Source organism: Thalassophryne amazonica, chromosome 5 (genome assembly GCF_902500255.1).
Source record: "Thalassophryne amazonica chromosome 5, fThaAma1.1, whole genome shotgun sequence".
NCBI classification, from domain to species: Eukaryota; Metazoa; Chordata; class Actinopteri; order Batrachoidiformes; family Batrachoididae; genus Thalassophryne; species Thalassophryne amazonica.
The window spans coordinates 10,218,506-10,244,891 of NC_047107.1; the positions used below are offsets into that span (position 1 = coordinate 10,218,506).

At 43.4% G+C, this 26,386-nt stretch overlaps 1 protein-coding gene across 3 annotated transcripts in view; it reads left to right on the forward strand.

Moving 5' to 3' along the window:
- The window catches only part of LOC117510099 (citron Rho-interacting kinase), a 582,117-nt gene that overhangs the window by 202,827 nt on the left and 352,904 nt on the right, over window positions 1-26,386 (forward strand). For all 3 annotated transcript variants that reach the window (XM_034169719.1, XM_034169717.1, XM_034169718.1), the window contains exons 12-15: window positions 3,391-3,565; window positions 3,909-4,106; window positions 4,213-4,266; window positions 24,961-25,158. In XM_034169719.1, the coding sequence (XP_034025610.1) occupies window positions 3,391-3,565; window positions 3,909-4,106; window positions 4,213-4,266; window positions 24,961-25,158 (625 nt within the window). The remainder of the gene's footprint in view (window positions 1-3,390; window positions 3,566-3,908; window positions 4,107-4,212; window positions 4,267-24,960; window positions 25,159-26,386) is intronic.

Sequence of the window (26,386 nt, forward strand, 5' to 3'; positions counted from 1 at the left end):
GCTGAACACTGCAAATGTTGATAATTTATCTGAAAACAAAGTAGATGCAGCAAAGGTGTCTAGATCACATAAATTGCAGATCTTGTATCAGCAAACCCTGGCTGTTCTTAGACTTGACTGACCTTCTGTGTGCTGAATGTGAACTCTGGTAGGTTATGTTTGAAGACTACTTCATCTGCAAATGATGAAAGCATATTAAATATCATTTATTGAGTGCTATTTCTGTTATTTTCACATATAAAATTGTTAAAGCTTCATAAAAGTATCTGTAAGTTAAGGCTTGTAGTGTTGTGTGTTGGGGGGTTTGTCTGGATGTTTTTGTGTTGTTTTCTTTTCTTTGCTCTCCAGGTGGTATGCAAACTGGTTTTTGTCTGTGGAGAAGGTGCTGGCAGAAGAATCCTTCACCCTCATCAACATTATTGGCTGCACTTGTGGAGGATGTCCACGTGCAGGCCTAATGACTCGCAGCACCTGTGGATGATGCTCACGTGCAGACTTAAAGACTTTCAGCTGAAGCGGATAATGAGATGGCGTTCTGCATTTAAGCCATGAGTGATTCAAGCAGAATTGCCGGGAACTCGACCTTGTGACGTTCGTTTGTGAGACGCTGAGGACCGCGCCTGGGTTTGACACATCGTGCCTGTGAAGGAGGACGGGTGAGGGACACATGCTGTCAGCACACATCAGAGGTGATTGATTGTCTGAATAAGTGTTAATATTAATTTGGTATTTCGTTACGCAGTATATTTGAACATTGATGAGAATTGTGCAGCTCGCTTCTCACGGCCGTGGCGTGCGGACTGATGATCCTCCACCTGTTGTGAGAAGCTGCTCATTTACATAAAGCTTAAATTCAGACCTGAATGTGTTGCTGATAGTGTGTGCTTTTGAGGGATATTAGTTGTAGCTGTTGACTTACCTCACCTCTTCTATCCTTCACAGAGTCAGTTTGTCGTGTCCACCTGGGGGGTGTTTGGCGGTGAGTCTGGGTCCAGAAGCGCCGAGGCTTTGATCCCTTTGGGCGCTGGAGAGCGCGCCGTCCTTCACTCCGCCAGACAAACCATATTTTATGTTGTACACAATTATTGCACAAGAGGGGAAAAATAAAATTGTTTTGTTTTTGGAACCGCTTTCTGGTTATTTAGCGCTGGGTTCAGTCAGACGCAGGTCCGCTCCTCAACCCGCGTCGGCACATAAAATGTAGCACTTAACTGGTTAGAGATTTTGTATTTTGCACTGCAAAATTGAATTCCTGAGAAAATTTCACATAAGAATGATCTTTTTGCAAGCTATTTTCACGAAGTTAATAATTTTGTGATTTTTGTCATGATTTTGTGACTCACAATTCAAACCTCATCATAAGGAGACGTCATTAGGAGATAAAAACTTTCTCTTGTTGTGCCCCTATTCTGTGGAATGATCTCCCTGCATCAATAAAACAGTCAGATTCTGTAGAGATTTTCAAGTCCAGACTTAAGACACACTTATTTTCCCTTTTTGTATGGCTAGCATACTGGCATAGTATGTTACTATGCTTCCTACCCTTTTAAATTCATTTTATTAGGAAATGGAGCGGGTCATGGCCTCAACTTTATCTAAAGTCTGCTTCTTTTAGTGAAGCTTAGAGCTAGTGTCTGGCAGTGTTGTAATGTAATAAAGTAGAAATACTTTTTTTGCCATACTTAAGTAGAATTGTGACATATCTGTACGTTACTTTGTTATTTACATTTCTGGCGACTCTCTTTTACTCCACTACATTTCCTCAATAAAATGTATACTTTTACACCGATACATTTCCCTTAACCATCTTTGCAACTCGTTACTACAATATAAAATTAGAAGAAGTTTGATTGGACAATGCCTGTTTGTAGAGGTGAAAGTAAGCCATACAACAGGTTGAATCTGCACCCCCGCTGAGGAAGAGCAGACTGTGGAGGGTGAAAAGGGGGCCATCTGCACACTCCATACACGCACACACACATACGCTGGAGTCCAGCGCACAATTGGAGTTAACACTCACTTAAGGGGTAAACTTCAGTACCAACAAAACTGGCCGTTGTTTTATTTATTTTACTCAAATTTTTCACAGAGAAGCGCTGCGTAAAAGCTGCACCGCATAAAAGCCACTCCGTGTTTTGTGTTTGAGAGTGCAAAGAGCGCTGTGTTTGGTAGTTTTACAGTGGTTGGTGGTGGTGATGCTTGCAATTTTTTTTTTTTTACTTTTCCTTAAATTTGTCACAACTGTGTAGCTATAAACGACTGTTGTAATTCACAAGAGCCTGGCTGTTGTGTTTATCAGAAAAGTGTGTGTGGGTCTTCCAAGATAAAAAACGGCAACTTTATTTACAGCTATATACATCCACCTGTTGCTCACTCATCTCGTCACCAACACCAACTGCTCTGCCAGAGGTGGATCCTTAACTCTTTTATAGGGGCTGAGGCCCCCTCCTGGTTTCTCCAGACACCACACTGGCTTTCTTTTTGTGTTGCTGTTTCACTCTCCACTGGTTTTGCATTTTACTTTTGCTCAATACGTTTACTTAAAGTACATTTTATATGATATGTTTATGTTTACTTAAGTACAGTAAGTGTCAGATACTTTAAGACTTTTACTCAAGTAATGTTTTTAAAAGAGATTTTAACTCTTACCAAAGATACTTGTACGTACACTCAAGTATCTCTTTGAGGTACTTTATACAAGACTGGTGGGCAGCAATCAGCTTAGTATTTCTTTTGTTTTTCGTGTTGCTTAATGCTGACAAATTATACCTTATTTGTTGTCTTTCTGCCACGTGATTCTGTTTTTCTCTCTGTCTGAGGTCCGGCTCCAGCCAGAAGCGGGAGTGGGTATCTTCTTCTGTAATGTCATGAAATTGATGGGATCTGTGGATAATAAACAGCCCAGCCTCATGTTTTTTTCATGCTCCTGGCACGAAATGACTCAAATTTTCATGACAGGGTTTTTTTTAAATCACTATTACTAGCCCTACTCCTACCCCCAACCCTAACCTTAACCACCCTGACCCCCCCCCCCCCCCGCTTCACTTTTAATTTTATGCAGCCATCACAGAATGTATTAGAATGAATTTGTGCTGCCCTGACGAAAATGTGGTGCTTTCGTTACAATATCACAAACCAACAGATTAATATATATTTCGTGCTGGGCTGATAATAAGATAAATAAATAAATAATAAAATAAGGTGAGTACACAGAGATAAAAACCAACACAGGAGGGATGTTCCAAAAAAACAAACAAAAAAACCAGTAACCACTAGAGGAGACTGCCCCCACCTCCAAAATAAAAACCATCGTCAAATCATCTCAACATTTATTTTTGCATTAAGGTGGTCACTTTTGTGTGTTTTCATGTGGATGTGTTGGCTTGATAGGAAAGCGCAGGAGGAGATGATCTCAGAGCTTCGCCAGCAGAAGTTCTACTTGGAGTCTCAGGCTGGGAAATTGGAGGCCCAGAATGCCAAACTGGAGGAGCATCTGGAAAAGATAAGTCAGCAGGAGCAAGGCAGTAAGAGCCGTGTGATGGAGCTGGAAACAAGGCTTCGGGAGGTGAGTGAATATAGTACAGACTGTGTCATACCATAGTGCCAGTCTCCATGTTATCATTGACACCATATACTCTACAAGGTGACTTTAATGATTGTCACATGGTGCAGTAGAAGGTAGGAATTCATGTGTGAAATGACCTGTTGAAGTGATAGATTTGATTCCAAATCTGCAGGCCTTTGGCTTTCCCCAACACATAGTTCAAGCCCATTTCTGTTGATGGTTGCAGCTCAAAATTGAGTATTGATTGAAGGTTATGTGTTTCTAGGAATCACCTTATCCTTCTTATTCCTATTGGATAGGTCCTTTCTGTCCTGCTTCTTTCTTTTTTGTCTTTTTTTTTTAGATTGGCCTGGAGCATGAAGAACAGAAATTAGAGATTAAGCACCAGGTAACAGAGCTGACGTTGTCACTGCAGGAGCGTGAATCCCAAATCACCAACATGCAGGCAGCTCGCCATGCTCTGGAGAGCCAACTGCAGCAGGCCAAGACTGAGCTGGAGGAGACCACTGCAGAGGCTGAGGAGGAGATCACTGTTCTCAGAGTGAGGGAGAAAGGAGCAGAGCAGTATTTGAGACCTTTCCGTCTCCTGTGATGTTGCAGATTCCAGGCAGTGAAACTTGTCCACTTGTCTTTTTCATGTCTGCTAGGCACACAGAGATGAGATACAACGCAAGTTTGATGCCTTGAGGGACAGTTGTGCGGTAAGCTGCTTACTTTTTTGCTCTTTGGTTGTTTCCAGGAATACACAGCTCATTTGGTATTTATTAAAATATGAGCTGAATAATTTCATATATTAACCGGTTTTTCCACCCATGCAGTGTATTGTTTAAACCCCCATTACACTAGAATTCACTGACATTCGTACAGCATTCATGCAAGTCCTGCTGCATTCGAACTGCACTTAAACACCTCGTAGAGCATTCCTACAACAGTCGGCATATATGTGTGTCACTTGTGCTGGAAAACATGCGAATGGTGGTGGAGTCATTTGTACTGCATTTGTACTGCTATAGGAATGGACAGTCGAACATCATTCGTGTACGTCGACCTGCAACACGAATTGCAGGAATGCCGTATGAAGTGACCTTTGAATGACATTCGTGCAAGTCGTGCTGCATTCGAGCTGCATTCGAATTCCTCGCATAACATTCATGTGGCACTTAGGGATATACACCAAATTGGCAGGCCAGCACAAATGCAGAGAGCATGCACCCTACTGTCATGCTGCAATCGAACCAGGGAATATTCATACAGTGGTTGTACTGTGAATAGCATTCGAACTGGCATCCGAAATAGCAACCTACTAGCATTTGGAGCGGTCTGATTGCTTTGGCATATTCCCAATTGTGCCACTGATGAGCTGGACACACCCCACCCCCACCCTCACATCCTGTTTGGTGCACAGAGGAAATACTGCAAAGCGCAACGTCACAATCATCATGTGCACTAGATGTGAACAGTGATGCGTTGATGCGCACTGCGGCCGTGTGGACAGGGTCTAACAGCCATGATGACATGATAATTCAGATGAATCCTCTGACACATGAGGTGGACTAATAGATGTGTGATTATATGCACAATCCAGACATTATATTGCCATCGCATGCGCTGTGCATCAGAGCGTCTCCGTGATGCGTTGATGCGCACTGCGGCCGTGTGGACAGGGTCTAATAGTCATGACATGAACATTCAGATGAATTCAGATGACTGTCAATGGTTGTGTGATTACATGCACAATCTGGGCGTTATACTGTGATCACAGGTGCTGCGTCAGCGTCAGTGTGTGTCAGAGCCGTGCGACTTGCCACGCATCTCTGAAATGCACAGATCTCTCGTCCAATTGACTGTTTCTATTTTTATATATCCTTATTATTTGTTTTCTAGAAAACACACAAAAAAGTGAAAACAGGCTGGTCAGGTGGGTGGGTCGGTGCGTTTCAGAGCCATGTGAGGTGTAGCACAGCTCTGGGCCACCGACACTTTGTACAGGAAACCATCAAACCCATGGAGTCCTGTTCCTTTCAATCTGGCCAGGTCAACAGCTGATTGCACTCTGTTTGTTTTTCTAATTCTTGTGATTCATACAGCATTTGTGCTCTGGTGTGAAGGGGTCCTTAGGGATGCAACCAATAATTATCTTCATTATACATTTCCTTTATTGTCACCAGGGACCATATGTGCCAAATGTGTTACTACATACAATCCACTGCACCAGCGACAATATGTGCCATGAGTATTGGACCATAATGTCATGATATGCCACAGCAGTTGTGTGTGTGTGTGAGTGAGTGAGTGAGTGAATGAGTGACAGAGACAGAGATAGTCATAATAATTTTGTAGTTTAATAATTTTGTATTTTATTAATTTGTGTATAGATGGCTTTGTAGCCGTTTTTAAGTATTTATGTTTTTTGTTTTGTTTTGTTTTTATCTTTGATTTTTCTGTGTTGTCATGGGGACCATGATGAAAATAAGGCTGTTCTTTTCATGACATCCTCAGGAAATATATGTATGTATACTGTCATTGTTATTTCATATCGTGTGTCAATCGTGTGTCAATCAAAGAGTAAAAGAGAGAGCTGGTTGGATTCGCACGTAAATCTGTGGATCAGCGCAAGAACTGTGGGCGCAGTGTAAATCCCCGTGTGATTGTTCCGCCGGCAGCCTCCTGAATCATCCTTGTCTTCACGTACACAACAAAATACAACACTTAATTGAACCATCAAACCATCTTCCTTGATCCTGTGCACACTGATCGCGAAAACTCCTGGCGCTGTTGAGAAGGCTTGCAAGAAAATAAATGTGACACTTTTCATGCGCTCAGAGTGATAAAACACCAGAACCAAACCCGGTGCGCATCATGGGAAGCCTACTTTTTAGACCTTCGTGCACCGGCTTCCCGCGTCATGGGTTAGCAGTCAAGGCGCAATGGTCTCTTGTGATGGTGTTGCCTGCAGCCTCCCGCAGGCTTCCCCCACCACCTTGCCCTCACAAGAGCACCATGAGCACCACCAGGGGGAACTTACAAAAAAAAACCCAAATAAAAACAATACCTTTGGGTTACGACCTCAGATCAGACGACACCACCTGCTGAATTTAAGCAGCATATTAAATAAATAAATAAATGCTGATGATTTGATTTTATTCTTGACGGACGTAATGAGTGCAAGTGATTGTGTGTGTGTGTGAGACAGAGAGAAAAAAAACAATTCATAGTTAAACATCAAGTTTTACTTCTTGCTTTGATGACCAGCAACGATATGTGCCTTGATTGTCAGTATATATTGTCACTTGGGACGATATCTGCCGGAAGCATTAGGTGCCGTGCCTTTGAACATCTGCATATATTACTGTGGCGGCAATATATGCCCTGCAACAATATATGCCATAACACCTTCCTCAAAACTCTGCTGGAAAATAATAAACGCTTGTCTTAAATAAGTGCTGGTCTTGTTTAAAGGCTGGATGACTTATGTTAGCCACCAGACGTCTCCCTGGCTGATTATCTGTGTGAGCAGTCAAGGCTCCAAATGGCAGCCTCCTGCTCCAGTGTATGTGATGACGTACAATATACCAGTAATTTGACTCCTGAGGGAGCGACTCCTTCTCCTGGTGATGTTAGAAAAAGGAAGTATAGAATCACTGGTCTTGAATAAGAGCCTGGCTCATTTAGGCGCCGGGTCTGCACACAGTTTGAAAAAACTATTTGCCTGGGCTATTAATCACAGAAATATGGTAGATCTATTTAGATGTCATATAAAACAAATAATGAATGTTTTCATTAAGCAATGGAATTACCATTCAACTCAGGGTACGCCTGGATGAATGATACTTTCATATTTCCATATGACACAATTTTTTTGCTGGACTGAGCATACAGCAGTCTGTGCACGAAGTCAGTGCACGGCATCATGGACTACATCATCAGAATTGCTTTTGAACTGACTGACAACAATTTTGGACTCCTATTTAAAGTTTGTGTTGGACTGTTGATGTCAAGCACCAGTGATGCACACCAAAATGTAAGTCCCTTTTCTGTTCTTTATAAATTAATAAAATATCAAATGACAAGGATCTGTTTTCGCCGTTATATAAAACAATGAATGTTTTTACATTCATTCAATGGAACGAATATTTCATTCTGTGACCTCATGAAATATTCTTACCATTGAACTCATAAACATTCATTACTTGCATAATATTAGTTTTCTGTGTGTTAACACTCCTCTGCACTTCTGTTTGAATATATATTTGAAAATATAAAGTCAGAGTTCAAGCCCATCACACAGCAGAAGCCATCAGTAATCAGTTCTTTTCTGTCATTGTGAAGCAGGGATAAGACTTTGTTGAGAGTTGCTTGTCAGCCTTTTAAACCAGCATTAAGGCCCTTTCACACATAGCATGAATGAGGCTGAATTGAACCCAAAGGACTATTTAGATGACAGTCATGCAAATTCAGACTGGACCCGAATGCCTCTTACAGCAGTCTCACTGCAGTAGGCACATCCGTTTGGCCACAGCACATACACACCACATTCATGTTGCGCTTACATTGGAAACCCAATTGAATCGTATCGCCATTCCACTGAAGTTGCAGCATTCATACTGCAAGTTGGTAGGCAAGTCCGACCATTCAGACTGCGGTCGAGGGGCCGTATGAAATGTTCAGCCACATCGAATCCTGGCCGAATATCCCATTCGACCCACACTCAGCCAAAGTTAATCAATGTGCAGTCCAAAGACTTCCAACAGAAGTCGCAGTACACTTACAACATCCGGGCCCATTCGCAAGGCCAGCTTGAATGTAGTGCACATGACACCACAATCAAGGTGCGGTCTAGGTGGCAAGCTTGCAGGGCAGTCGAGGTGCAGTGTGATGGCTGGCCAGACTGCGTTTGAGGGATATTCACCATGGTCAGTTACGTCAAATCCTGCTGGCATGCCCAGCTTGTGCCATACATGCACCCCCACTGGTTCCTTTTCAGAAAGCGCACATGTCATGTAAAATATCTGTGGCACACATCCATCATGTGATCCATCAAGTGGATTCGTCATTCCATTTATTTATTTTGTTGTAATTTCTGTTATAAGGAACTGAAACCGTCAGATGATCACGGCTCACGCCCCTACACTAAGGCGATTTGTTCATGTTGCACCTGACCACTGTGCCATCACAACTCCAAGCTGGAGAACACATATCATGCCATGTAGAATATCCACTCCTCTACAAGCCACGGCGATGCAGGTCAGATCTGTGTGGGTCAGAGCTGCACCAGGCAGGTGGCCCTCAGCAGCCATGAACTTCGCTGGCCTGACCTCTGGTCACTGCATGCATGGGGGTAGGGGGTGTTCTATTATTTTAAATAATTTAATTTATTATTTTATTTATTTCATGCCATTTCATTAATTCATTGTTTACGTCCATGGGCATGGTCACTCACTCATCTTCAACCACTTATCTGGGATTGGGTCGCGGGGGCAACAGCTCTAGCAGGGGACCACAGATCTCCCTTTCCCATGTCAGCTTGACCACCTCTGACTGGGGGATCCTGAGGTGTTCCCAGGCCAGTGTGGAGATAGGGTCTTCCCTGGGGTCTCCTCCCAGGGAACATGGACGTGCATGGAACACCTCACTAGGGAAGTGCCCAGGAGGCATCCTTACCAGATGCCCGAACCACCTCAGCTGACTCCTTTCAATGTGAAGGACCAGTGGCTCTACTCTGAGCTCCCCACTGATGACCGAACTTCTCACCCTATCTCTAAGGGAGACACCAGTCACCCTCTTAAGGAAGCCAGTTACGACCACTTGTACCCGCAGTCTAGTTCTTTTGGTCATGACTCAACCCTCATGACCAGAGGTGAGAGTAGGAACGAAGATTGACCAGTAGATTGAGAGCTTCGCCTTTTGGCTCAGCTCCCTTTTCATCACAAAAGTATGGTAGAGTGAATGCAACACCACCCGTGCTACGCGATTCTCTGGCCAATCTCACTCTCCATTGTCCCCTCACTTGTGAACAAGACCATGAGGTACTTGAACTCCTTCACTTGGGGCAAGACAACAGTCCCTACCCGGAGTAGGCAATGCATCAGTTTCCTGCTGAGAACCATGGTCTCAGATTTAGAGGGGATGATCCTCATCCCAGCTGCTTCACACTCAGCTGTGAACCAATCCAGTGAGTGTTGGAGGTCACCAGCCAATGAAGCCAACAGGACCACATCATCTGCAAAAAGCAGCGATGAGACCCTGAGCCCACCAAACTGGAAACCCTCCTCCCCCCGACTACACCTCGATATCTTGTCCATGAATATCACAAACAGGATTGATGACAAGGCGCAGCCCTGGCAGTGGCCAGCCCCCACCGCAAATGAGCCTGACTTACTGCTGAGCACCCGAACACAGCTCTAGCTTTGTGAGTACAGAGATCAGATGGCCCTGAGAAGGGATCCCCTCAGTCCATACTCTGGCAGCACCTCTCATACTATCTCCCGGGGTACCTGATCAAATGCCTTCTCCAAGTCTACAAAACACATGTAGAGTGGATGGGCATACTCTCAGGCCCCCTTTAGGATCCTTGTGAGAGTAAAAAGCTGGTCAGTTGTTCTACGAACAACTGGTTCAAGAACAATGTTTCTCAACATTCAGTTGCAAGGAAATTAGGGATTCCATCATCTACAGTCCATAATATAATCAGAAGATTCAGAGAATCTGGAGAACCTTCTACACGTAAGCGGCAATGCAGAAAACCAACATCGAATGCCCGTGACCTTTGATCCCTCAGGCGGCACTGCATTAAAAACCAACATCATTGTGTAAAGGATCTTACCATGTGGGCTCAGGAACACTTACGAAAACCATTGTCAGTTAACACAGTTCGTCGCTACATCTACAAGTGCAAGTTAAAACTGTACCATGCAAAGCGAAAGCCATACATCAACAACATCCAGAAACACCGCCGCCTTCTCTGGGCCCGAACTCATTTGAAATGGACAGACACAAAATGGAAAAGTGTGCTGTGGTCTGATGAGTCCACATTTTAAATTGTTTTTGGAAATCTTGGACGCTGTGTCCTCCGGACAAAAGAGGAAAAGTTCAATAGCCAGCATTTGTGATGGTATGGGGGTGTGTTACACTTCCACATCTGTGATGGCACCATCAATGCTGAAAGGTACATCCAGGTTTTGGAGCAACACATGCTGCCATCCAAGCAGCGTCTTTTTCAGGGACGTCCCTGCTTCTTTCAGTAAGACAACGCCAAGCCACATTCTGCATGTGTTACAACAGAGTGGCTTCATAGTAAAGAGTGCAGGTACTAGACTGGCCTGCCTGCAGTCCAGACCTGTCACCCATTGAAAATGTGTGGCGCATTATGAAGTGCAAAATACGACAACGGGGACCCCGGACTGTTGAACAACTGAAGTCGTACATCAAGCAAGAATGGGAAAGAATTCCACCTACAAAGCTTCAACAATTAGTGTCCTCAGTTCACAAACACTTTATTGAGTGTTGTTAGAAGGAAAGATGATGTAACACAGTGGTAAACATACCACTGCCTCAGCTTTTTTGGAACATGTTGCAGGCATCCAGTTCAAAATGAGCAAATATTTGCACAAAAACAAAAAAGTGTATCAGTTTGTACATTAAATATATTGTCTTTGTGGTGTATTCAATTGGATATTGGTTGAACAGGATTTGCAAATCATTGTATTCTGTTTTTAATTTACATTTTACACAATGTCCAAACTTCATTGGAATTGGGGTTGTATGTGTGTGTGTGTATGTGTGTGTGTGTGTGTGTGTGTGTGTGTGTGTGTGTGTGTGTGTGTGTGTGTGTGTGTGTGTGTGTGTGTATGTGTGTGTGTGTGTGTGTGTGTGTGTGTGTGTGTGTGTGTGTGTGTGTGTGTGTGTGTGTGTGTGTGTGTGTGTGTGTGTGTGTAAGTGAAAAATGAAATCCAGTCAGCCACTTGCAGGTGTGCACAGCATAAGACAAATAACCCTGTTGGTTCTCCATGTAATATGGAGGTGCATCAGAAAGGGCATCTGGTGTAAAACCTGTGCTAAATCAACATGTAGATCCACCTTGGATCTCCTGTGGCAACTTCAAGTGAAACAAATCAGAAGCCAAAGGGGCTTACTTACACCCATTTGAGCTGAAAATGACATTTACTGAACATTTACCAACATGGAAAGGAACGTGGATTGAGAATGGTTTTATCACGGGATGTGTGCAGTGTTTGTGACATAATCAGCACCATTCTGTTTAAAGTGACAATCTGCAAACATGTTACCATGACAGGTCACTCCGGTGTTACAATATTCTCTTCACTTTCACAGAATTGGACGGGATGTGATATGGAATGAGAATCAGTTGTATATGTTGTTATATGAAGGTGGCTGCTGTACATTCCTGTCCAAGGAGCTGTCCACGGTCCTGACCATAGACTGTGGCAGACAATATTTAGCTGTCCAAGCCTCACGGGGCTGGGATCAGCGCTGGAATCCTGTTGTTTAGAGTGTGAAATTAACATATAATCCAAATGTACCCACGTTAAACATAACTGCTGATTCTAGGAACAAAGGTGATGATAATAATAATAATAATAAGGGTGTTTACTGTCATTGTACATAGATGAAAGCACTGAAACAGGAGATTATCTCAGAGACAAATATGGATCCTAGTTTTGTTGTGACAGGCTAGCATCTTTTGGGCTCAGGGAAATCTTCAAATATGTTTTTGCTGATGTGTGGTGCTGGTGACGTAACTAATTTTACACAGAATATGACTATATTACATACAACACTGTCTTGTTAAAAAAAAACATTTAAAGAATCAAATGTGGCTGCCATGGCTGTGATGTCAACTCTGATTCCTTGAGTTCCTCAATTTCTTCATGAGTTTCCAAGTGAAAGTTCCAGCCCAGCACAGCATTCCGGACATTTTTCCCTGAGCTTGAGGTCATAATCTTTGACCTTCCTTGGGTTTTGAATGCAGCATATGGCATACGGATGAAACAGCGATTAAAAAGTATCAAACGCCATTGTTCACGTTGTCTCTGTCGTCACGCGAATTCTCCGGGAGCACTCCTGGAATTATTCGACATGTTGAATAATTTTTTCGATGATTCCCAGTGAAGCCTGAACTAAGCTACACCCCCTAGCGCTGGCACTAACAATGGCGTTTGATCCCTAAGACGGCCCGGAGGAGCCAAAAACTCTTCCGGGACGCTTCCGGGTGCTCTTACCGTCTATGTGTAAACGGAGCTTTCTGCTCAAGCTTGCATGATGACTTTCTCAAAGTCAGAAGTTTTATGCATGCATACAAATAAAAAAATAAACAATAAAAAAAGAACAAATTAAAGACTTAAAAAACTAAACTAAGCTTCATGAATTAAATGTAAAGGCAGTTTTCTTTTAAAAGTTTGCAAAGATGATGATCTCTCTGTTACATTTCTTTTATTATTCCATATTTGTACGACACAATATCCCTAGCAGTGCCATTTGGCACCCTCCCCTCAGAATAGGAGGTGGGAGAAAAGGCTGGGTTTGTGAATGCTAATATAGAGGGCGATTGACACTGTCAGATCAAAGATCACCCCAAGATCTCTTTCTTCCTGATGAATGAATGACACATGAATCCAGTGATATTGTTAACTGATCATATTTGTATCTGTGTCTTAGAGGATAAACAACAATCACCCCAATCTTCTCTAAATTCAAAATAAGAAATTATAGGCCATTCAGTTTTCAAGTGAGGCCAGCCAATCCTCTACAGTCATAATTTTTGATGAAATTATTTGTATTAATTGGCATGTAGAGTTTAGTGTCATTAGCATAACAGTAAAAGTGTAGTGGAGTGAGGGGCAAGGCTTTGAACCAGTTCATGGAACAACTACGAAAACCAGAAACTTTACATATTTTTTATCTTCTGGAACAGAATGATTATTTTAAAATAATGGTAACTGGTTAATACCATTATTCTTTTGTTATTGAAAAGGTTTCTCTTTACAATGACCTGGTATGGTTCACTTCCTGTTATTTTGGTTGTTGTTGGTGGAACAAAGTGCAGGCATCATGTGTTTCACACTGAGAAATACATCCAGAGCTGACAAACATCGAGGGACCTTTTTTTTTTTTTTTTTTTTTTTTTGTCATGGTAGGATTTATTTTCAAGACTACAGATGGCCTGAGCGCTGTTATGAATAAATTGAGCACAGCAATGAGGGACTTTAAAAATGCTGCATGAAAATTAATACACTTCATTCATTTTCATGATAAGGTATTAAAGTATTTCCCAGACGCCGTCTTCCAAAACAGTTTTATGATGTGATGATGAATCTGACAAGAATGATGTAGCAGGTCAGATTAAAACTTCATATTTACTCAGTGTGTGAATGGTTTTAATATTTGAAACAGTCAAAACACGCTGCTTTGCTTTAAATGTGCAATAAGTCTATTTCAAGTGATCAGCGTGGATCCTCTTTCTCTTAAAAGCCTTTATTTTCATCAGTGTGCCCCTTCTGTTGTCTGCTACAGAACTGTCTTCTTTTTTTGTGAGAGCGTTACAGCGTACGCATGCAGGTCTGGCATATACAGTGTTTTCAATGATACACAGCTGACATGGAACATTATTAATTGTTTTGGAAACAACATTTTTTGTTCTAATCTGTTCAGGAACATCAATTTTGGGGTGTTCCCAAAACTGGAAACACTAATATATCATTTCTGTTCACAACAAACCAGTTGGAAAAAAATTCTGGTTCAAAGCTCTGATGAGGGGCTGTGTACAGTAAATAGTGCCTTATTCGATAAACAAGGAAAACCAGAAGCCCGAGTGCTCATGAACAGGACATACAGTCACAGAAATACATGAGGAGCAGAGATGCAACAGCGAAAGCACCAGAGGAAGTTAAAAAATGTGAACAGTGACATGAAGAAAGTGAGTCTGTGAGCTGGAGGTGAAGGTACACAGTCTATGAGGTACATAGTATATGAGGTGCACAGTAGGTGCACAGTCTACTAGGTACATAGTCTACGATGTGCATAATCTATGAGGTACATAGTCTACAAGGTACACGGTCTACGAGCTGCACAGTCTATGAGGTACATAGTGTATGAGGTACATAGTCTACGAGGTGCACAGTCTACAAGGTACATAGTCTACGAGGTGCATAGTCTATGAGGTGCATAGTCTACAGGGTACATAGTCTACGAGGTGCACAGTCTATGAGGTGCACAGTCTACAAGGTACATAGTCTATGAGGTGCATAGTCTACAAGGTGCACAGTCTATGAGGTGCACAGTCTATGAGGTGCACAGTCTACGAGGTGCACAGTCTACAAGGTACATAGTCTACGAGGTGCATAGTCTACAAGGTACATAGTCTATGAGGTGCATAGTCTACAAGGTACATAGTTTACAATGTACACAGTCTATGAGGTGCATAGTCTACGAGGTACATAGTTTACGAGGTACACAGTCTATGAGGTGCATAGTCTACGAGGTACATAGTTTACAATGTACACAGTCTATGAGGTGCATAATATATGAGGTGCACAGTCGGTGCACAGTCTACTAGGTACATAGTCTACGAGGTGCATAGTCTATGAGGTACATAGTCTACAAGGTACACGGTCTACGAGCTGCACAGTCTATGAGGTACATAGTCTGAGGTGCACAGTCTACAAGGTACATAGTCTATGAGGTGCATAGTCTACGAGGTGCACAGTCTATGAGGTGCACAGTCTACAAGGTACATAGTCTATGAGGTGCATAGTCTACGAGGTGCACAGTCTAGGAGGTGCACAGTCTACAAGGTACATAGTCTACGAGGTGCACAGTCTACAAGGTACATAGTCTACGAGGTGCATAGTCTATGAGGTGCACAGTCTATGAGGTACATAGTCTACGAGGTGCATAGTCTATGAGGTGCACAGTCTACAAGGTACATAGTCTACGAGGTGCATAGTCTACAAGGTACATAGTCTACGAGGTACATAGTTTACGAGGTACACAGTCTATGAGGTGCATAGTCTACGAGGTACATAGTTTACAATGTACACAGTCTATGAGGTGCATAGTCTACGAGGTACATAGTTTACGAGGTACACAGTCTATGAGGTGCATAGTCTACGAGGTACATAGTTTACAATGTACACAGTCTATGAGGTGCATAGTATATGAGGTGCACATTGGTTGCACAGTCTACTAGGTACATAGTCTACCAGGTGCATAGTCTATGAGGTACATAGTCTACAAGGTACACGGTCTACGAGCTGCACAGTCTATGAGGTACACAGTCTATGAGGTGCATAGTCTATGAGGTGCATAGTCTACAAGGTGCATGGTCTACGAGGTGCACAGTCTATGAGGTGCACAGTCTACAAGGTACATAGTCTATGAGGTGCACAGTCTACAAGGTACATAGTCTACGAGGTGCATAGTCTATGAGGTGCATAGTCTATGAGGTGCATAGTCTACGAGGTGCATAGTCTATGAGGTGTATAGTCTACAAGGTGCATAGTCTACAAGGTGCACAGTCTATGAGGTGCATAGTCTACAAGGTGCACAGTCTACGAGGTGCATAGTCTACGAGGTGCACAGTCTACGAGGTACATAGTCTACGAGGTGCATAGTCTACGAGGTGCACAGTCTACAAGGTACATAGTCTACGAGGTGCATAGTCTATGAGGTGCATAGTTTACAATGTACACAGTCTATGAGGTGCATAGTCTATGAGGTGCATAGTCCCTGTTGTAGACAGGGATTGAAATATTCTTTAGTTTCAGGAAGCAGTCAAATGAAGTCTGTGAAATTCATTCAATGATCTGTTAATAGAAACATGAAGAAAAACAGAGTTGGATGTGTCCATGTTTCAGTTGACCCCAGAGGGTAAAGCACTTCAGAAGTACATGCTTCCAGACCTGACCTGAATGTAGCTAAATTACATTTTGGAGTTTTGTTTCCCTAATACAAATTGAATTATTTGAGCCCTGTAAACAGTGCCGGGATTTGTTATTGGTGTTTGAAATGGTATTCCTCCCATGGTAGACAAGAAGGGGCACTGAAACACCCACGACTTACGTTTGACACATAATCATGAATGAATTCTTTCTGAATCAGTAATACATCACATCACTATGTTGTATAGAAGTTTTATTGCATCTGTTTTGACTGTTTGTATTGTTGCATGGTTTGGAAATTTGAATTGTTCCAATAAGAGTCGTCTCTGCAGTCTTGTTAAAACTGCTGGAAAAATCTCAGGAAGTCAGCAGGCTGGGGTAATGTCTATTTATAACAGACAGGTCCTGAGAAAGGCTAATGCTATTCTGGATTGTCCTAATCACCCACTGAAAAAAGAGTTTGCGCTTCTGCCCTCAGGCCGTCGTTTTAGGGCTCCTATGAGGAGGACTAAAAGATTTCAGGTCTCGTTTATCCCCAGTGCAATTTCATTACTTAATGGCAATTAGCCTTTGATGCTCTTGTTTATTTTGCACTACTATTGCTTATTTGCACATACACATATTGCACTTTTGCAGTACTTTGTTTTGGCATGGATTCTGGATTGAATATTTGACATTGTATGTGTATGGGTATTGTTTTTATTATGTTTGATTTTAGATTTTTAATTGGGTCTTATTTTCACTGTTAATATTGTTATATTATTGTCTTTGTGTACCTTGTGTTTTGTGTGCTCCTGCTGCAACACTAATTTCCCTTTACGGGACAATAAAGAAATTCTGATTCTGATTCCTCGCTGTATTGTGCTCTGCGCCGACCACAGTTCTGTGCGCAACTCCAGTAACAGTGGCCTTGGTAATTGAAATCAGTTTATGAGCCAATTATCGTCATTTGCAAGTAAATACTCACATTCCCTGAGTACACGCTCACGTCAGATTGCATCATTTGCAAGGTCCTATAACACCGCTAACCCAGCCACTGTTAGTGCCTTTTTACCCATCACTTTGTGCATTATGTCTCTGATGTGCACATGACTCTGATGACTTCATGTTTTCACACTATTAACAGTTTCCCAGCATCATGTCTACATGTCACCAGTGGAGCAGCAGCTGTACAAATGTGTGTACGCCAACCAGGATTTTTGCGTGATGCACTGCACCATGGTCATTTCACTTTTGATACGTCTAAACGTTGGAGTGGAGACGGACGTATGCCACGTTTTTGTATGTATGCAACCTTTGTACATGAGGCCCCAGATGATGTCATTGATGATCAGGTGTTTTAAGTTCAGGGGTGAAGCTCATCAGTAAACCCACCTGTTGAGGTGATTGGTTGCAAGGAAAACCTGCACTGTCTTGTCCCTCGTGGCCACCAAATAAAAGATCACGTGCAAAGCTTATATGACTTCAAATTAGTGTTTCACAGTAACCACAGGTGTATCCTCAACCAGTTCTTCAATGTAGTTCAACATCACCCGATCTAGGCCAACACAGAGGGCTTTGTTGGCCCTGATGTCTCACCACTGATCTTTCACCAATTACTTGGTCCTAACAGATGCCTGCCTCAGTAATCTGACCATGAATTAAAGCTGAAAGTCTTCACTACACACACAAAACAAAAATGGCTCATAATCATAGGAGAATCTGAGTAAGTGTCTCAGTAAGTGGATCCACATTCTTTCAGACATGATAACTCCAAAACTATGAATATACAGTCTCACATGTTGATGTGTAAGAGGTGATGTTATTAGCTTTTTATCAATATAGGTATTGTATAACATGCTCAGATTTTTAAAGCATTTTTTAATCAGTCAAACCAGATCAGCTGCCATGTTCACATGCCCATATTACTTAACCACCCAGAATCACAAAGACAACAAGTTCTGTGGCCTGTAAAGTTTTTCAGCATTTCTGTAATTTTATCATGCATTTGTTGAAAAACTGCAGATCTTCTGCCCATGTTTGCTCCTCACTTTCACTCTTTCATGGCTCTTCCTGTTGTTCCAAATCATGATTACAATAACCTACTGACATGATTATTATTATTTATTTATTTTTGCCTCATTGCGATCAGTAAATTGCCCTATCCCAACTTTGCTTGGAATGTCTTCCAGGCCTTAAATGCAGGAATGGAAGTACATTAATAAAGAAAATGAAGTTGACCACACAAAACATGAAATATCTTCAATGAATACTGTCCACAATGAATCAGAAGTCAAAGTAAATGTAAGGATCACTTTTTTTTTTTTAATTGCATTTTCCATCTTTTTGGATATGGGGTTGTCTTCCAGCTCCTAGATACTGGGGCTTGACCACTTGAGGACTGGGTTAATTTGTGAACTCAAAAGACAAAAATCACTCATGTACTGTTTGTTTCTGCTGATTGCCAAGATTGTTTGTTTTTGTTCTTGCTGTATTCAGCAATGACATACATCTCTCTGGGTCCTTGGCCTTTGAGGTCAAGAGAGGCCTGGGGTGAGCTTATGGAGTCATAAGGTCACTGGACAGAGATGTTTGGTGCTGCTATCTTTACAGGAAAATGAAGGTTCAAGTCTCTTGGGTCTTGGTGCTGCCTGTCTTGCTGTGTGGTTGTGAGACTTGGATTCTAACCAGTGACCTAAAGCAACGACTGGAGGACTTTGGGACTAGGTCTCTTCAGAGTATCCTTGGGTACTTCTGGAATGACTTTGTTACTAGCAGTTACTTAGGGACACTAAGATGAGGGGTATTACTTGCATTGTGAGGGAGCGTCAGGTTAGACATTTTGTCCATCTGGCGTCTTTCTCTGTGTGTGATCCAGCACACAGGTGCCTGAGTGTTGAGGAACCCAGTAGCTGCAGAAAGCCACTGGGATGTTCATGTTTCACCTGGCTGCCATAGAGAGATGGTTATTTTAGAGGTGTGGGTATGGGCTGGTTGTCTGCCTGTGTGGTTGCCATCCAGGATCCAAAGCAGTTCTGTGGTGTTGTTAATGCTGCAAATTACAGCACTGGTACATACTCCTAGACTTGATTTGCCTTGCTGTATTGCGTCAATGTACAACCCCAATTCCAATGAAGTTGGGACGTTGTGTAAAATGTAAATAAAACCAGAATACAATGATTTGCAAATCCTCTTCAACCTATATTCAACTGAATACACCACAAAGACGAGATATTTAATGTTCAAACTGATAAACTTTGTTGTTTTTGTGCAAATATTTGCTCATTTTGAAATGGATGCCTGCAACATGTTTCAAAAAAGCTGGGACAGTGGTATGTTTCCCACTGTGTTACATCACCTTTCCTTCTAACAACACTCAATAAGTGTTTTGGAACTGAGGACACTAATTGTTGAAGCTTTGTAGGTGGAATTCTTTCCCATTCTTGCTTGATGTACGACTTCAGTTGTTCATCAGTCCGTGGTCTCTGTTGTCGTATTTTGCGCTTCATAATGCGCCACACATTTTCAGTGAGTGACAGGTCTGGACTGCAGGCAGGCCAGTCTAGTACCTGCACTCTTTTACTACAAAGCCACGCTGTTGTAACACGTGCAGAATGTGGCTTGGCATTGTCTTGCTGAAATAAGTAGGGACGTCCCTGAAAAAGACGTTGCTTGGATGGCAGCATGTGTTGCTCCAAAACCTGGATGTACCTTTTAGCATTGATGGTGCCATCACAGATGTGTAAGTTGCCCATGCCACGGGCACTAACACACCCATATGCCATCACAGATGCTGGCTTTTGAACTTTGCGCTGGTAACAATCTGGATGGTCTTTTTCCTCTTTTGTCCAGAGGACGCAATGTCCATGATTTCCAAAAACAATTTGAAATGTGGACTTATCAGACAGTCCGGTGCAGAGGGTGAGAGGAGTTGTTCATGATGGATTTGAACCGAGGATCCGAGACATTCCCGGTGGCAGGTTTCACTCCACTGAGCCACAACCCCAGACGGCCAATCAATCCGGGGATTGTGCTTTATCATCTAAGGATAACCCAAAATCACACGGGAGGTAGAAGGTGTTACATAAAACACAATCTCCTCCCTGTGATTACCAGACACCACCAAAGTCACTGGCTGTGTCTGGTGTGTGATTAATGGAAGAAGGGTGCCATCTAGTGCCCGTACCTTCAAAGGTGAAGGTAGAGCCACTAGAGGGAGCCCAACCTCCCTTGCCCATCTGCTGTCCAGCAGATTCCCCTCCGACCCTGTGTCCACCAGTGCTGGGGCGTGAAGGGTTAGATCCCCACTCAGGATCGTGACTGGGATGCGTGCAGATTTACGGGGTTTCCCCACGTGGGTATTATGACCCACCCTTAGCCCAGTCTCTAAGGACGAGTGCTGCTGTTTTGACCGTTTGGGGCAGTTTTTCTGCGTGTGCTCGGTTGAGCTGCAGTGAAAACACTCCCCACTGACCAGCCTCCTTTGTCTCTGATCTGATCGCCTTTTGGCCCTGCTCGTTTCCATAGCAACATCAGCAGGGGGAGCTGTCGTCACGTGGAGTGCCCTGGCTGTGGAGCGTAGGGAAGACGGCTCCCTTTCGGACCCGGGAGGAAGAGGGACGGCTTGTGCCTGACCACGCCCTTCGTCTCGTTCCTGTCGGTGTTCTGTTAATCGGTTGTCTAACCGTATAACTAGGTTGATAAGCCCGTCTAAATCCCGCGGCTCGTCCTTCGCCACCAGGTGCTCCTTAAGGACCAGAGACAGTCCGTTTACAAAGGCAGCGTGGAGCGCAACAGTATTCCAGCCGGCTCGCGCTGCTGCGATGCAGAAGTCGACTGCATACTTAGCTGCGCTCCGACACCCCTGTCTTATCGACAGCAGCACGCTTGAAGCGGTCCCGCCTCTATGAGGGTGGTCGAACACCTGTCGGAACTCCCTCACAAACCCAGCGTATGTCGTTAGGAGCCGTGAATTCTGCTCCCACAGCGCCGTAGCCCAGGCGTGTGCCTCTCCTCGAAGCAAATTTATAACGTAAGCCACCCGGCTAGCGTCTGACGTGTACATGACGGGACGCTGTGAAAAGACGAGCGAGCACTGCATTAAGAAGTCCGCGCACGTCTCAACACAGCCTCCGTACGGCTCCGGAGGGCTTATGTATGCTTCAGGGGAAGATGGGGGGGTTCGTTGAACGACCAGCGGAATGTCTGTTTCAGGCCTCCGGTCAGCAGGAGGAGGTGCTGCAGCAGCGCCCTGAGCCTGCACTTCCATCTGGGCGGTGAGGGCCTCCATCCTCTGATTGAGAATCACATTCCGCTTGGTGACTAAGTCCAACCGAGCAGTGAAAGCGGTTAAGATTCGCTGCAGCTCACCTAACACGCCTCCTGCTGACGCCTGTGCACCTTGCTCTTCCATTGGCTGTTCAAGCGATGGTTGACGCCCCTCGGGATCCATGACGCTGGCCGAGAAATCCTGTTGTGAAAGTGTAGGAACACGGACCCACAACAGGGGGCGTTAAATGAACGGGCAATGGATAAGCCAAACAGTAACAATTTAATGTTGTGAAGTGCACAACGGAATACAGACAAATACAGTTTTGGTAATACAGACAATTATATGTAGAGTGACGTGTGGGCAGGCTTGAGGATAGAAGACGTCCGTCCAGAACCGAGCCGGATCCCACACGGCCCTCACCGCCAATGGATCTGAAGAACACCAGAGCCGCCAAGTCCTGGATCCCCAGGTGGCCACCGTCTCCAGCTATCAGACCTGGTACTGCTGGCAGAGAACAGAAACAGTGTAGATGAGTGTGAGTTCACACACTCAGTAATTCCACAGTCTGTGTTCTTTTGGGAGGGAGCACCTCCACCTCCAATCACACACTCGTGCAGCTTCTGTCTATCTAACCACTTATCTGATTGGAGTGTGAAGCGAAGCCGTTGCTGATCACACCAAACGCCAATTCCACAGATAAGGAAAACACCACAGGAAAACGGCTGCAAAAGAGTTCAGATTAAGACACAGTTTTAAGTCAGCAGAGAAATTACCTCTTACGGTAGCTGATTTCTTGGCGGGGAGGTGGAGTTGCAGTCCGGCTTTTATGGTGATGTGGATGATGAGTGACAGCTGGTGCTGATGATGAGTGACAACTGTCACTCTCTGTTGCTCCGACGCCCTCTCGTGCTTGAAGCCCGCACTTCAAGCATGGCGCCATCTGGTGGTGGTGGGCCAGCAGTACCTCCTTTTCAGCGGCCCACACAACAATATATATATATATATATATATATATATATATATATATATATATATATATATATATATATATATATATACGAGGTCTATTAGAAAAGTATCCGACATTATTTTTTTCAAAAACCATATGGATTTGAATCACGTGTGATTACATCAGACATGCTTGAACCCTCGTGGGCATGCGAGAGTTTTTTCACGCCTGTCGGTTACGTCATTCGCCTGTGGGCAGTCTTTGAGTGAGGAGTGGTCCACCCTCTCGTCGTTTTTTCATTGTTTAGGAATGGCTCAGAGACTGCTGCTTTGTTTGATCACAATTTTTTCAAAACTGTAAGGCACAACTGAGTGGACACCATTCGATAATTCAGCTGGTTTTCGGTAAAAATTTTAATGGCTGATGAGAGATTTTGGTCTGGTAGTGTCGCTGTAAGGACGGCCCACGGCGCCTGACGGCGATCTGCGCTTCGAGGCGGCAGCGTCTCGCCGTTTCAAGTTGAAAACTTCGACATTTCAGGCTCTGTTGACCCAGTAAGTCGTCAGAGAACAGAGAACTTTCAGAAGAAGTCAGCATGAGGAGTTTATTCGGACATTCCATTGTTAACGGACATTTTGTAATGAAAGAACGTGCGGGCAGAGTCGCATGTCGGGCCGGACCCGACCGCGGGGGGTCGCGACAGGAAAAACACCTCCGTTAGAAACCTTAACGGACAAGTTGGAACATGCCCAAGCTGTTAAACAATTTCTCAGTTACTCACTTGTTGAAAGCCATCAAAAGCCGCCTGAATTTTACAAATGGTTTTCAACACGGAGGTGTTTTTCCTGTCGCGGTGCACACAGATTTGCTGAGTCGTCACGGAAACGACTCGGCGAATTTGCGCGCACGTCTTTCATTACAAAATGTCCTTAAACAGTGGAATGTCCGCATAAAGTCCTCATGCCGGCCTCTTCTGAATCTTCTCTGTTCTCTCACGACGTCCTGGGTCAACAGAGCCTTAAATTAGGATGATTTCAGCTTGTAACAGGCCGACGACGGCGCCTGGAAGTGCTGCACGACGTCCCGCTCCGTGGGAAGTCCTTACACCAACAGAAACACCCCATAATCTCTCATCAGCCGTTAAACTTTTCACCGAAAACCAGCTTAATTTCTCGAATAGTGTCCACTCGGATATTCCTCACAGGTCCAGAAAAAATGTTGATAAAGCAACGCGCGCCGTCTCGAGAAGCGTGTGAAACAAAGGAATTCAGCCGAGAGGGCTGGACCACATCTCACTCAAGGCCTGCCAGGGAAATCACGTCACCGACGCGTGAAAAAACTCACGCATGCACACGAGGGTTCAAGCGTGATTGGTGTAATCGCATGTCAATCAAATCCATATAGTTTTTTTTTATAAAACTGCCAGTTAGTTTTATAAGATACCTCGTATATATATATATATATATATATATATATATATATATATATATATATATATATATATATATATATATATATATGCATGTATGTGTGTATGTGTGTGTATATATATACATACATATTCTATTTCTACCTCATTTTTTTATTTTATTGTATTGTTACAAGTATTATTATTATTATTGCTTATCTTTGCACACACTGCTTGATGAACATTTTCCTGTACTTGCACCCATCTTGTGTGTTTTTTAAGACCTGACGTAACATGTGAATTTCTCCTCTGTGAGATCAATAAAGTTTATCTTATCTTATCTTAAGTGTTGCTGAGCCCACGTGGTAAGATCCTTTACACAATGATGTTGGATTTTAGAGTTTGGACTTCCTCTGTTTTAATAAGTGGTGAATTAAAATATTTATGAGTGCAAAAAAAAAAGGGAAAAAAATTGAGCCACAAGTGTTTGTATCAGATATTTGCAATGGTTATCATGTTATCTAATCTGATATTAAGTAGGAGTGTTGGAAAAAAATAGATTTCCATCAAAATTGCAGTTCTTATCCTTCAACAATTCACAATCTATTCTAAACTTTCAAAAAACAATTTTTAAAATAATGCTGTCTCTGTGTTGCTTGTTTGTCCTCACTGCCATAAACTCGGTCACTGTTTCAGTACGTCGCTCTGCTATTGCAATCTGAAGTAGGAGGGGTCAGCCAGTAAGGGGCACTTAGATTGGGCACTTAGAATGGGCACTGTGCAACAACGAGCCAGCCTGTAGCTGTAATGTTAGTTATTACTGGGTTTGGGGGTATTTCTGGGGGTTCACTGTACTTTCTAGCATTTGAGTGTCCTGATGACTTCTTGCAGGTGATTACAGACCTTGAGGAACAGTTGATGACACTGAGCCAAGAGAATGCTGAGCTCAACCGCCAGAACTTCTATCTGTCCAAGCAGCTGGATGAAGCATCTGATGACAGAGAGGACCAGCTGCAGCTCAGTCAGGATGTGGACAGGCTGCGTCGAGAGGTGGCTGATCGGGAGATGCATCTCAACAACCAGAAACAGGTGCATGGGTTCTGCTGGTAAAAATCAAAGGCTTTATTTATTTCCTGTAGACCTTGTAAGATTTGTAACAAGTTGTCTTAATTATATGCACAACATTTTGGGAAAGATTCACATAAAAGGATTCATAAAATTCATAGTGCCTATTTTGATCTTTTTGGACTTGTTTAGGAACCTTTGTAGTCAAGATCTGACACCTGTTTTTGTCCTATAATAATTGCTGATTGATTTAAGTTTTTTTCAGGTTTTACTCAAAAAATGTATCTATTCATGATTTTCATTGCTCAAGTGCCAAACCTGTTGACTGCTGTTGCATTTCAGTGCTGGAATAGCTGATGATGGCATCAGTCATAGAAATATGCAGAGTTTTACATTAGTTAAAGCTTATATTGAGTGAACGCGAATCGTTACATGGATGTATGTGTGTGGGGGGGTTAAACCTATAAGTCTATGTGCAGATTGTGGTACCTGAATGAGCTGTATGATAACTCGAGTCATGAATGATTGTGAGGAATGGTAAATGAACTGCATTTATATAGTACTTTTCCATCTGAATCAGAAGCTCAAAGCCCTTTACAATGATGGCTCACAGTCACCCATTCACACACAATGCTCACACACTGATGTCAGGGTGCTGCCATGCAAGCTGCTCAACTGCACACTGGGAGCAACTGGGGGATTAAAACCCTTGCCCAAGTGATTTTTTGGTCTGGCAGGGGTTTGAGCCAATGAGCCTCTGGTCTCGAGCCCAACGTTAACCACAAGGCCAGTGTTGTCCAACATATTCCAGAAAGGGCAGAGAGCGTGTAGGTTTTCTTTGCAGCCACTGACTCCAGCAGGTGATTTCATCACTTAGAGCAGATGGGAAGAGTTAATCAGTGAAATCACCTGCTGGAGTCACTGACTGCAAAGAAAACCTACACCCTCTTTGGCCCTTTCTCCCCAGGTGAGGATCTAGTAGTGAGGAGTTGCAGTACCACATAGCCCCACACCTACGTAGGGAACCTGAAACCATGGCAATAACACAGGACACTGCGCCAAAGACCCTGTGAGAGGTGACACTTACATGAATGATATCAATGTCCCGAGCTATAAGGAATCAACCACAGGGATCACAGAGGTGCCAACCAGCAAGAGGGTCCCATCATCAAACCACACCAAGAACACCCACTGAGGTGTGAGTTGACAGTACCCCCAGTACAAGGGGGGGTCCCAAGGTTCACAACCAATA